The 12,361-nt window shown below is 41.8% G+C and overlaps 1 protein-coding gene across 1 annotated transcript in view; it reads left to right on the top strand.

Annotated features, from left to right (window-relative positions):
* The window catches only part of LOC141275158 (uncharacterized), a 40,169-nt gene extending 28,201 nt beyond the window's left edge, over window positions 1–11,968 (top strand). Inside the window, exon 4 of the mRNA XM_073686369.1 lies at window positions 7,574–11,968. Within this exon, the coding sequence (XP_073542470.1) occupies window positions 7,574–9,786 (2,213 nt within the window). The 3' untranslated portion in view covers window positions 9,787–11,968. The remainder of the gene's footprint in view (window positions 1–7,573) is intronic.
* Window positions 11,969–12,361: the final 393 nt, after the last annotated feature.

The raw sequence follows: 12,361 nt of genomic DNA, 5'->3' as shown, positions 1-12,361 counted from the left end.
GGCCCAACCCATGTGTCCACTCTATCCACCATTGTCAACCCAACCCATGTGTCCACTGTATCCACCATTGTCCTCCCAACCCAACCCATGTGTCCACTGTATCCACCATTGTCAACCCAACCCATGTGTCCACTGTATCCACCATTATCCTCCCGGCCCAATCCATGTGTCCATTGTATCCACCATTGTCCTCACGGCCCAACCCATGTGTCCACTGTGTCCACCATTGTCCTCACGGCCCAAACCATGTGTCCACTGTGTCCACCATTGTCCTCCCGGCCCAACCCATGTGTCCACTGTGTCCACCATTATCCTCCCGGCCCAACCCATGTGTCCACTGTGTCCACCATTGTCCTCCCGGCCCAACCCATGTGTCCACTGTATCCACCATTGTCCTCCCGGCCCAACCCATGTGTCCACTCTATCCATCATTGTCCTCCCGGCCCAACCCATGTGTCCACTGTATCCACCATTGTCCTCCCGGCCCAACCCATGTGTCCACTCTATCCACCATTGTCCTCGATTGAACGTAGGCCACTTTTTGAACCACTTTTTTATGTTTGAGACTACATGTGGGTATAGATGTTGGATATCACAATGGTATACAGTCCTCTCAGTTGCATAGCTGCATAACTCATTAATTTAATTTAGATTGGTTGGTTGGCCCCTTATCAGATATTAAATCTTAATGTTGATACCATCTTTATTCAATGTAGCTGTAGTTAAGGTGGATTCTTTCCAAAATTCCACACTTTCTTTTTAATTCTATATTTTTAATAAATTACCTAGAATGGTTTACACACTTGCACTTTAATGTTTTATTTGCACTTTATTCACTCATATGTGCATTAGAAGGTATCGCAGGCACATTTATAACCCACACCAATGTATTTACCTGTTTACTTACATAATTTATTCTGCACTTTATATACTTAGGTAGATTTTATATCTACTGATATCCACATCATAACACGTATATTTTACATGGTTCATGCACTTGCACTTTGAAACTTTTATTTTTAGGCACACCTATTATTTATACCTGAGTATACACTTGGTAATTTACAACTTTCACCTGCACTTCTGACATACATGCATATTACTGATCGGCAATCTTTTAAAGTTTCAGTTTACATTATTAATCTGGGCATGTACCCTTATTATCATAGTAATGTCTTTTGGTATTACACTTATTAGCAATGGCTCTGAGGTATCTAAATGGAAAAAGGTCCGCAATATAACCAATGCTGTGATAGCGCGCATGCGCTAATTAATCTACACATATGATTTCCGTAGCCTGCGGCAACAGACCTCCGGTACTACCATGCCCGCGAGCAGGAATTTATTCAATGGTATCGTGATGACCGGATGCGCCATATGAATTTGTTACCAGGACGCCATGAATGGTTTGGGTTGTATGTTCATCATAACATATTCCATGTTTTGGAATCTGGAGGTATATATACCATACGCTCACTGATAAGTTTCCTAAATACTGGCCTATTGTTGCAAACAGCCTTCTCCGCTGTATAAAAGTCCTGACGATAGTTGGCAGCAGAGAGTTGTTCGCTCCAAAGATCACAGCGGATGGTTCTGCGTGACTCCCCGGCCTTTGATATATTGTGGATATTGGTGATTTAAATCCTTGACAAATTCTTGACAATCCATGTAGCTGTACGAGGGCTTGTGTTTTTTTCAGGTCGAGTTGTACATTTGAATGATACCATTCATAACCGGGAAAATAATTCCAAGTGCAATGATATTCCGAAAAAAAATTCAATCATGACGGTTTGTTTTTTTGGTAATTGTTTTACACCATATATTATGTGGTAAAAATGACCTTGCCGAAAAAGAAGGAATCAATATTGCTGGATGAATCATCAACAATTTTAAATGCACAGATGATACAACATTGATAGCAACAAGCATAGATGCAATGAAGGACTTATTATGGAGAGTCAAGATGGAAAGCTTGAACATGGGACTTCTACTCTACACAAAGTAGGCAACGATATTGATTACTGCCAGGTACGACCGGAACACATTTGAGATGGACGGCGAAGAACTGGAAGTTGTAAAAGACTTCATCCTTCTCAGATTGATGATAACTGAAGATGCAGCAATGCCACCGGAAGTCAATAGGAGAATACCTATGGGCAAAGCAAAAATGAAGTCACTGGACAAGGTCTTCAAATCGAGGAACATTTCACTGGCGACGAAGACCCGACTCATATATAGTTTGATCTTTTATCTAGGAACATATTGATGCAAAACCTGGACAATAAAGAAAGTGGTGCTGGAGAAGGATGTTATTAATTCCATGGATGGCAAGAAGAACAAATACATCAATTTTGTAACAAATCAAGCCAGACGTGTCACTCGAAACAAGGATCAGAAAGCTACGACTTGCCTACACATCATACAAATAGATCAATCACTGGAGAAGGACATCATGGTCTGAAGACTAGAAGGTGAAGAAGAAGAACAGCCACCTGATGGCTTGATACTATCAAGATAATGGCGGAGTAGACACTGGTGGATCTATTTAGGCCTGTGCAAGATTGATCTTCCTAGAGATAGTTCATCCAACAAGTCTTTATGGCTCGAGACCGAACCGAAGGCTGTTAGATAATAAAACGTACCTGACATAACTGTTACAGTGACACCAAACTTGTCCAGTTTTTTTTAATTATTTTAGTGGTGAAAAAAAAACATCAAAAATTTGTAAGAAAAAATATATTTGTTTTGCTGTGTTGTAATTTTCCGAGACCTGTAATGTTTTATTTTTTGGCCGATGGAGCTGTTTGGGGCTTGTTTTGTTGTGGGACGAGGCAATGTTTTCATCCATGCCATTTTGGGATAGATATGACATTTTGATCACTTTTTCATTCAATTTTTGTGGGCTTGCCGCAACCAAAAAAACAAAATTTTGCCTTTTACATTTTTTCTATTTGCCAATCTGGTTAATTCATTTTTTTCATAGTTCATACTGTTATGAATGTGGTGGTACTACATATTTTTTTAGTATCTTTACTTTTAATTGAGGAAATAGGGGGGTGACTTGAATTTTTTTTTTTTTTTAATGCTCTTTACCATGTTTATTTCTCCCCTCAATGGAATATGAACCTGCAATCGTCTGATCACTCTTACTACATACAGCAATACTTCATTGTCCATAGGCTGGGTTTCAGCGGAGCTTTGTGATGTCAAGCACGGGGGTCTTCAGCAGATCCCAGGTGACATAGCAAGCCATCGGCACACCGCGACTGCATTGGTGATTTGCTTTCTGAGCAGTATTATGAGCGCTTCTCACAGTGGGTTGTGTTCTCCCTGGTGTTCACACCAAAAAAACATCTACGTATGCTCAATTAGAGCAGGAAAGTCTTTTACTACAGCTATATTGTTAGATGCTTTGTTTTTCTAAGATCTTTTACCCATACTGTATTTTTCGGACTATAAGATGCACTTTTTTTCCTCCAAAATTTTGGAGGAAAGTGGGGTGTGCGTCTTATAGTCCAGATGTATGGTCCGGCTGTGGATGCGTGGGGAGCGTGTCACAGGAGGCAGGAGCTGCCTGCTGCAGCTAACACTGTGCCTGCTGCTAAAGAAAATGAATATTCACTGGTCTCCATGCCCATGGGAGTGGAGAGCAATGAATATTCATTCTGGTTAATAGCGCGAACCGTGTCAGCCGCAGCTGCCGGCTTCCTGCAGTTGCTGGGTGATCATGTGTGCCTGCTATTAAGGAGAATGAATATTCACTACTCCCCACGCCCATGGGGGTGGGGAGTAGTGAATATTCATTCTCTTTAATAGCGGGCACACTGTTATCCGCTGCAGGAGCGGTGGCTGCGGCTGACACTGCACGCAATAGCGTGAGAAAACAGAGAATGAATATTCACTACTCCCCATGCCCATAGTCCGGGCGTGAAGAGCAGTGAATATTCCTTCAGCTGACCTCAGCATGTGAGGGCGCATAGCTCATGCGCTGCTCACACGGTGAGATCAGCTGCTGGCAGCAGAACAGGATGCATTGCTGGAGCAGAGGGGAGGTGAGTAGAATCCTTTATTTGTTTTTTTGTGCAGCATGATGGAGATCGGGGTGCCATGTATACCAGGATGAGGATGGGGGACATGTATAACCTAAATGGGGGACCATACATACCAGGATGGGGATATTAGTACGGAATTGGGAGACATTACCCTTATAAGATAAGATATACTTTATTTATCCCGGAGGAAATTGCGGTATCACAGCAGCAGAACACAGATCTCGAACATGACACATATGATAACATAACATTTGGAATGCTTTAGACATTGCTTTTCAGACATTTGTTAAACACCCCCATAGCTGTTGGAACAAACGATCTCCTGTATTTTTCCTTTTTACACCTTAGTTGTATTAGGCGATTGCTGAATGTGCTCTTCTGTTTCGCAAACAGTTCATAAAGCGGGTGTGTTTTGTTGCCCATTATAGCTCTGCACTTCTTCTTAATCCTATCCTCTACCACCTCTTCAAAAGTCCCAAGCTGTAGGCCCACCGTCGCGCTAGCCTTCTTTATAAGTTTGTTGAGCTTGTTGGCGTCAGCAACACGCACACTGTTACCCCAGCAAATTATTGCCGCAAAGGTGGCACTAGCCACAATGGATTGGTAGAACACCTCAAGCATTTTGCCACACACATTAAAAGACCTTAACTTCCTTAGGAAGTACAATCTACTCATCCCCTTCTTGTAGACCTTCTCCATGTGGCACTTCCAGTCTAGCTTGCTATCCAGGTAAACCCCCAAATATTTGAAACTGTCCACCATCTCCACATCCTGACCGTCAATGGTAACAGGTAGGCATACCTTCTTGCACCTTCCATAGCTCATCACCAACTCCCTGGTTTTCTTAACATTTAGTTCTAGATGGTTAGCCTGGCACCATACTACAAAGTCCGCAACCACCCTTCTATATTCCTCTTCATCCTGGTCCTTCCCAATACCGCCAACTATCACAGAGTCATCCGAGTACTTCTGGAGGTGACAACGGTCTGATATATACTGAAAGTCAGCTGTGTACAATGTAAAGAGGAATGGCGACAGCACTGTTCCCTGCGGGGCTCCGACACTGCTCAGTACACTATCTGATGTAGCCGTCCCCCACCTAACAAACTGTGGCCTATCCGACAGTCAATTATCCAATTCACAAGTCCCTCATCCACCGCCATTTTAATCAACTTTCCACGCAGTAAGAGTGGCTGTAATGTGTTGAACGCACTAGAGAAATCAAAGAACAAAGCACGCACTGTGGTTCCATCATTGTCCAAAAAGGAATGTACTGTTTGTAGCAGAGACGCTACAGCATCGTCCACCCCCAGTCCCTGCCGGTACGCAAACTGAAGAGCATCAGTATGCGCCATCACCCTCGGACACAAGTGAGCAAGTACTATTCTCTCCAAGGACTTCATCGCATGCGATGTTAAGGCCACCGGTCTATAGTCCCCCGGGGAAGCCGGGAAGGTAGTCTTGGGAACCGGCACCAGGCAGGAAGTCTTCCATAGCACTGGTACTCTCTTTGATTGTAAGCTCTGGTTAAAGAGATGCTGGAAGACAGTACACAACTCATTTGCACACACTCTGAGGACACGTGGACTGAGACCGTCAGGCCCTGCTGCTTTGCCAATGGCCAGCTTACTAAACTGGTCCCTCACGTCATTTTTGGAGACCGAGAAATGATCTATTTCACCCCCTGTTAATTTAGCTAGTTGTTCCCCGGCCACCTCCCCCTTCCCTGCTGCTACCGCACCTTTATTGCTGAATCTATTGATGAACTCATTCATTTCATTAGCCATTCTAAGTCCACCACCCCCCTGCTCCGACCTTGCCTTAAACCCAGTCACTAGCTTCATTCCAGCCCACACCTCTCTGGAGCTTTTTTGTGCAAATTGATTTTCTAATTTAACTCTGAATGCCTCACGGGCAATCTTAATTTTCCCCTTTAGGTCTCGCTGTATAATTTTCAATGCCTCCTTGTCCTTCCTTTTAAAAGCCAGTTTTTTCATGTTTAGTAAATGTTTCAACTCTTTTGTAATCCATGGCTTATTGTTTGCATAACACCGAATCTCTTGAACAGGTACTACTATGTCCATACAGAAGTTGATGTAATCAGTAACTCTGCCAGTAATCTCATTAACATCACAATTCTCTTTCACGGTACACAACACCTCCCAGTCTGTACAATCAAAGCAGTCTTGTAACGCCTCCTCTGCTGCTGGACACCACTTCCTTATCTTTTTAATTGTCACTGGTTGTTTGCGGACGTCTGGTTGGTAAGCAGGAGACAATAGTATGAGGTTGTGGTCACATTTCCCCAGGGGGGGTAATGCAGCCGATGAATAAGCATTCTTAACATTAGCAAAGAGGAGATCCAGTGTGTTGTTGTCCCATGTAGGACATTTGACATATTGATAGAACTTTGGTATTGCAGATGAGATCTTTACTCGATTGAAATCCCCAGAAATTACATTTAGAGAGTTTGGGTGTTTAGTCTGAAGCCGGACCATCACCCCTGACAACACATCCCCAGCAGCCTCTGGGTTTGCACATGGTGGTATATACATCACAACTACAATAACAAGAGTGAATTCTCTAGGCAGATAGTAAGGCCTGAGGCCCACTGCTAACAGTTCAATATTTGGACAGCAATGTTTCTCCTTAACAGTTACATGCCCCTGATTGCACCATCTGTTGTTAATGTAGAGTATCACTCCTCCACCTTTTTTCTTGCCGCATCTAACTCTCTCTCTATCAGCCCGAACCATTTGAAACCCTGGTACCGAGACACATGAATCTGGGACCTCCTCATGCAGCCAGGTTTCTGTAAAGCACATGAGACTGCATTCCCTAAACTCCTTCTGGGTCTTACTCAGAGCCAGCAGTTCATCCGACTTATTTCCCAGCGATCGTACGTTACCCATGATAATGGATGGGACCACTGGTTTAAACCTTCTCCTCCAGGACTTGATCTTCTTGCCTGCTCTGCAGCCTCTGAAAGGTCTCCTTATTTCCCATGGAACATTCAGTATTGCCACTGCTGGAGAAGACTTTATCCTGCGCAGTTCCAGAAGACGATCCCTAGAATACACTGCTCGTTTAGCAACAGACCTAGGGTCCACCATCCCGTCATTGTTTCCACCCGTCACACCAGTCCTCTCCTCTTATAACAGTGTCAGCAGCAGACCCTTTCACCCCATAACAGTGCATCATGACCTCATTTTTTGCTTCAATTTTTTTTTTATTTTCCTACTCTAAATCCTATGGTCCGGTACGTCTTATAGTCCAAAAAATACGGTAATACAATTATGATTGTGATACAACCCCTTTGAGTGAATGGCACAATGCTTCATCATGCAGTACAATTACTAATAAATACATGACGTGTTGGTGAATGGGGCTCTGTAACCAATAAGAATAGATCATCAATATTAATATACTGTAAAACCTTTTAATTATTCTTATATAATATAAATAATGGTTTTACTGTTCTGTGATTTAAAAATAGTAAAATATATATTTTTTTTGGACAGATAACTGTACTAAGAACTTAGCCGATAACCATGGTATCAAGGATCATACAAATGAAGAGTATGCCACTCTCCCAGATATACCCTCAGCCCTTCATACTGAAGATCAGTCCACTGATAAACACTTCCTATCTTCTGATTCACAGAAGGCTATTGAGCAAAATAAAAGCCACAAAAGTCGTGATCAACACGAAAGAGCTCACAGAGGAGAGGAGCCGTATTCATGTTCAGAATGTGGAACATTTTTTACTAGAAAATCACAGCTTGCTGCACATTTAAAAACCCACAAAGAAGAGAAACCATTTTCATGTTCAGAATGTGGAAAATGTTTTAAATGGAAATCAAAGCTTGTTGGACATCAAAGAATTCACACAGGGGAGAAGCCGTATTCATGTCCAGAATGTGGAAAATGTTTCACCTGGAAATCAATGCTTGTTGGACATTTACATATTCACACAGGGAAGAAGCCATATTCATGTTCAGAATGTGGAAAATGGTTTGGTTGGAAATCACAATTTAATTCACATCTACAAACTCACACTGGGGAGAAGCCATTTTCATGTTCAGAATGTGGGAAACGCTTTCGTCAGAAATCAGATCTTTTAAGACATCAAAAAATTCACACAGGGGAGGAGACATTTTCATGTACTATATGTGGAAAGTCTTTTAGCCGAATGTCAACTCTAATTGCACATGCAACAGCTCACAAAATAAAAACACTATCGTGTCCAGAATGTGGGAAATGTTTTATCTACAAATCAAATCTTTCGGCACATCAAAAAACTCACACAGGAGAGAAGACATGTTCATGTACAGAATGTGGAAAATGTTTTATTCACAAATCAAATCTTTTCACACATCAAAAAACTCACACAGGGGAGAAGCCATTTTCATGTTCAGAGTGTGGGAAGTGCTTTACCCAAAAATCAAATCTTGTTAGACATCAAATAATTCATACAGGCGAGAGGCCGTTTTCATGTTCGATATGTGGAAAATGTTTTAACTTAAAGTCAACTCTAGATCTACATCAAAAAGCTCACACAGGGGAGAAGCAATTTTCATGTCTAGAATGTGGAAAAAAATTTGTGCACAAATCAAATCTTTTACAACATCAAAAAACTCACACAGGGGAGAAGCCGTTCTCATGTTCAGAATGTGGTAAGTGCTTTACCCAAAAATCATCTCTTGTTATACATCAAATAATTCACACAGGGGAGAAGCCATTTTTCTGTTCGGAATGTGGGAAACGCTTTAGTCAGAGATCGGATCTTTATAAACATCAAAAAATTCACACAAGAAAGAAGCAATTTTCATGTACCATATGTGGAAAGTGTTTTACCCAAATGTCAATTTTAATTGCACATGAAAGAACTCACAGAAGAAAAACATTTTCATGTCCAGAATGTGGGAAATGTTTTATGCAAAAATCATATCTTTTGACACATCAAAAAACTCACACAGGGGAGAAGCCGTACTCATGTTCAGAATGTGGAAAATATTTTACTTGGAAATCAAATCTTTCTGCACATCAAAAAACTCACAAAGGGGACAAACCATTTTCATGTTCCGAATGTGGGAAGTGCTTTACCCAAAAATCATCTCTTGTTACACATCAAATAATTCACACAAGGAAGAAGTCCTTTTCATGTACAGAATGTGGAAAATCTTTTACCCACAAATCAAACTTTGTTCAACACCTAACAACTCACACAGGGGAGAAGCCATTTTTATGTTTAGAATGTGGAAAATCCTTTACTTGGAAATCAAATCTTTTTAGACATCTAAAAACTCACAAAGGGGAGAAGCCATTTTCATGTCCAGAATGTAAGAAATGCTTTACCCAAAAATCAGCTCTTGTTACACATCAAATAATTCACACAGGGGAGAAGCCATTTTCATGTTCAGAATGTGGAAAATATTTTACTTGGAAATCAAATCTTTCTGCACATCAAAAAACTCACAAAGGGGACAAACCAGTTTCATGTTCCGAATGTGGGAAGTGCTTTACCCAAAAATCATCTCTTGTTACACATCAAATAATTCACACAGGGGAGAAGCCATTTTCGTGTACGGTATGTGGAAAATGTTTTAACCTAAAGTCAAATCTCGTTGTACATAAGAAAACTCACACAAAAACATTTTCATGTGCGGAATGTAGCAAATGTTTTAGTCACAAATCAAACCTTGATCACCATCAAAAAAACTCACACAGGTGAGAAACCATCTTCATGTTCATAAAGTGGGAAGTGCTTTACCCAAAATCAGTTCTTGTTAGACTTAAAAAAAAAATCACATAGGGGAGAAGCCAGAGTCATGTTCTTGATGTGGAACGTGTTTTAACCAACAATCAATAATGGATGAACACAGAGTCTTTCCAGAAGATAAGGCGTATTGTGTACCGGAGTGAAGACCAGAGCGAGGATAGAAGATTGCCTTTGTCTCAGTCGTGTGAGCAGCGAGGAGTGTGAGTGATCTCCCCTGAGACTGTAGATGACAAGAAAAGGTCTATTGATGACTAGATCTGCTTAGGTCCTGCAGTGAGAGACTGGACCGAGGCTTGTGGCCTGGCGGACATAGTTCATGGAATCTTGCTCGGGTGTTGGTGTGTCGACTGCCACTAGAAATTGGACCGGGCTGACGGAAGTCCTGTGGTTTCAACGTGGACGCTGTCAGGAGACAGGTCGCCATATCCTTATGACCATACGCATACCCATGTATGTTGTATTGGTCTTTGTGTTAATACTGCAGTTTCAGCTAGTATGGTATTGAGTGCATAATCTACAGTGAGTTGCCCGGCATATGGTCAACCCAGCTAGTCGAATAGCATAAAGTTCAGTGTGTCGAGGGATTAGTGGCTACATGTTTAAGGGTCAGACAGGGACAGTTAGTCGGTGAATAGGATATTGCCATCACATGTTTCAGTGTGGTAGCACTGAGTTTGTTGTTCTCTAGGGCAGCGTTTAGGGAACCAGGAGCCGAACTGAGAAAGCGTAGTGATAACACCATAAAGCCTGAACTGTTAATGCAAAAATTGTCATTTTCTTGTCTTTTTAATCTTGTAAATCATTTAATGAATAATAACCTGTTCTTTTATAACAACTGTCCATGCTGTATCTTCTCCTGTTTATAGTTTGACAGAAAATGTAAAAAAAAAATTTGATGCATCTATCACAAATCCCTCTAAAGTTGATAGCCTTCCACCAAACCTGCCGACCACTGCCTGTTGTTAGGACAAATCTGTCTTTGCTAAAAGAGATGCCGAAATAAATTACAGGAAATGAGAGCTGGTCTATAACCATGATATTTAGGTTCTTGTCTGCTCACATGAACATGTTCTGCTAGTCTCCCCAGCATCTCCACTGAAGTTAATACATTCTCTCGTTTGCAGTAGCCTTGTTTGTACAATGCTGTGATCGCTCATTTGTATATATATGCTGATGGACATTGTCATAGAAAATATTAAGAAAATATTTCTCTCCTCTCGAAGCCCCTCTTACCCCGCCCCCTCTATACCATTTGTCAAAGGAGAAGAGTTGACACTTTGGCCAGTTGCTTCTATGCAAATCGCCGTACACAGGCCAGAGGTGGAAAGCTCAGTAGACCACACAGCAGAAGTAGCTTGTAAGCAAATGCTAGCACAAAGGTGCTACTGACCCAATTAACATGCGAGTGTAGTTTCCAGTAACACAGAGCTGCGACAATTTACATCTAGCTGAGGAAAATTAATCCCGAGCTTCAAAAGAATTCAACAGAAATCTGCAGCCAGGCCGCCACCGTCACGAAATATGGAATATCTGGAGTTCCATACGACCGATAATAATGGAACCCATATTTTTAGTGGCAGGGTCTGCCAAGGAACAATATGGATAATTTCCCGTAGCTGCACGCCCCTCCGGGGAGCGGTAACGCAAAAGTACAGTATGACAGACCGCAGCTGTATCATGTGTGGTCTCTGGAGAAAGGTAAATTCATAATGAAAAATATGGTACTATTTTTGGACTTCTGTGATCTGCGAGAAATTATCGCAGAAACCAGATATGCTACTAAAAATATGATGGTTGGAGCCCAGCCCACGTGATGTCATCTCAGGGGTGTGTGGGCAGGTCTCTGCCTTCGGCATAAAAGACACAGCCGAAGGGGGGGGTCAGTGTTCCTTACCGGGTGGTATAGATTCTGTAAGCAAAGGATCACGTTCAATAAAGGTCAAATCATTGGAGCACCCCTTCCTCCAGCTATACTGAGTCGTCTTTGTGAACTTTATAGTAAGTTTCTTCTTTAATCCTATTTTATTTTAGTGTAAACTGTTTATTCTGTACTGCATTGTCTCCTTTTGTAAAATCTTTGTATATTTTTCCTAAATACAGCCTCCCTTTTGGATTAAATATAAAAGTTTAATAATTCTGTTTCTTTTGTTCTGTAATCGTTCCCTCCCCTGAAGCCATATACGCTACCAGAAAGCAGGCACCCGACCAGGCCTGTATTATATTTCAAACTGGGTCAGTGGTGGCAGCAAATAATATTGATTGGGCTATCATGAAGCTAGCAGTGACCGTACGGGGGCATATACACATATTCCATGCATTGGGATTTGGAGGTGTATACGCCATACGCTCACTGCGCACTTGCTGATACCTACGTAGTGAGTAATTGGGATTATGTGCGCGCAAATACCTGCTCAATCCTGACAGAGTGACGGCAGCGGCGGGATATTGTGTGATCTCCCCAGTGTCGTCCCTGTGAATCCCTGACAAATTGGTGGCAGTAGTTGGATATTGTGTGATCTCCCTGGTG

This window comes from Phyllobates terribilis, unplaced genomic scaffold (genome assembly GCF_046119375.1).
Source record: "Phyllobates terribilis strain yellow unplaced genomic scaffold, ASM4611937v1 Scaffold_1__5_contigs__length_1240528914, whole genome shotgun sequence".
Taxonomy (NCBI): Eukaryota; Metazoa; Chordata; class Amphibia; order Anura; family Dendrobatidae; genus Phyllobates; species Phyllobates terribilis.
This window is presented reverse-complemented; position numbering and strand designations above follow the sequence as displayed.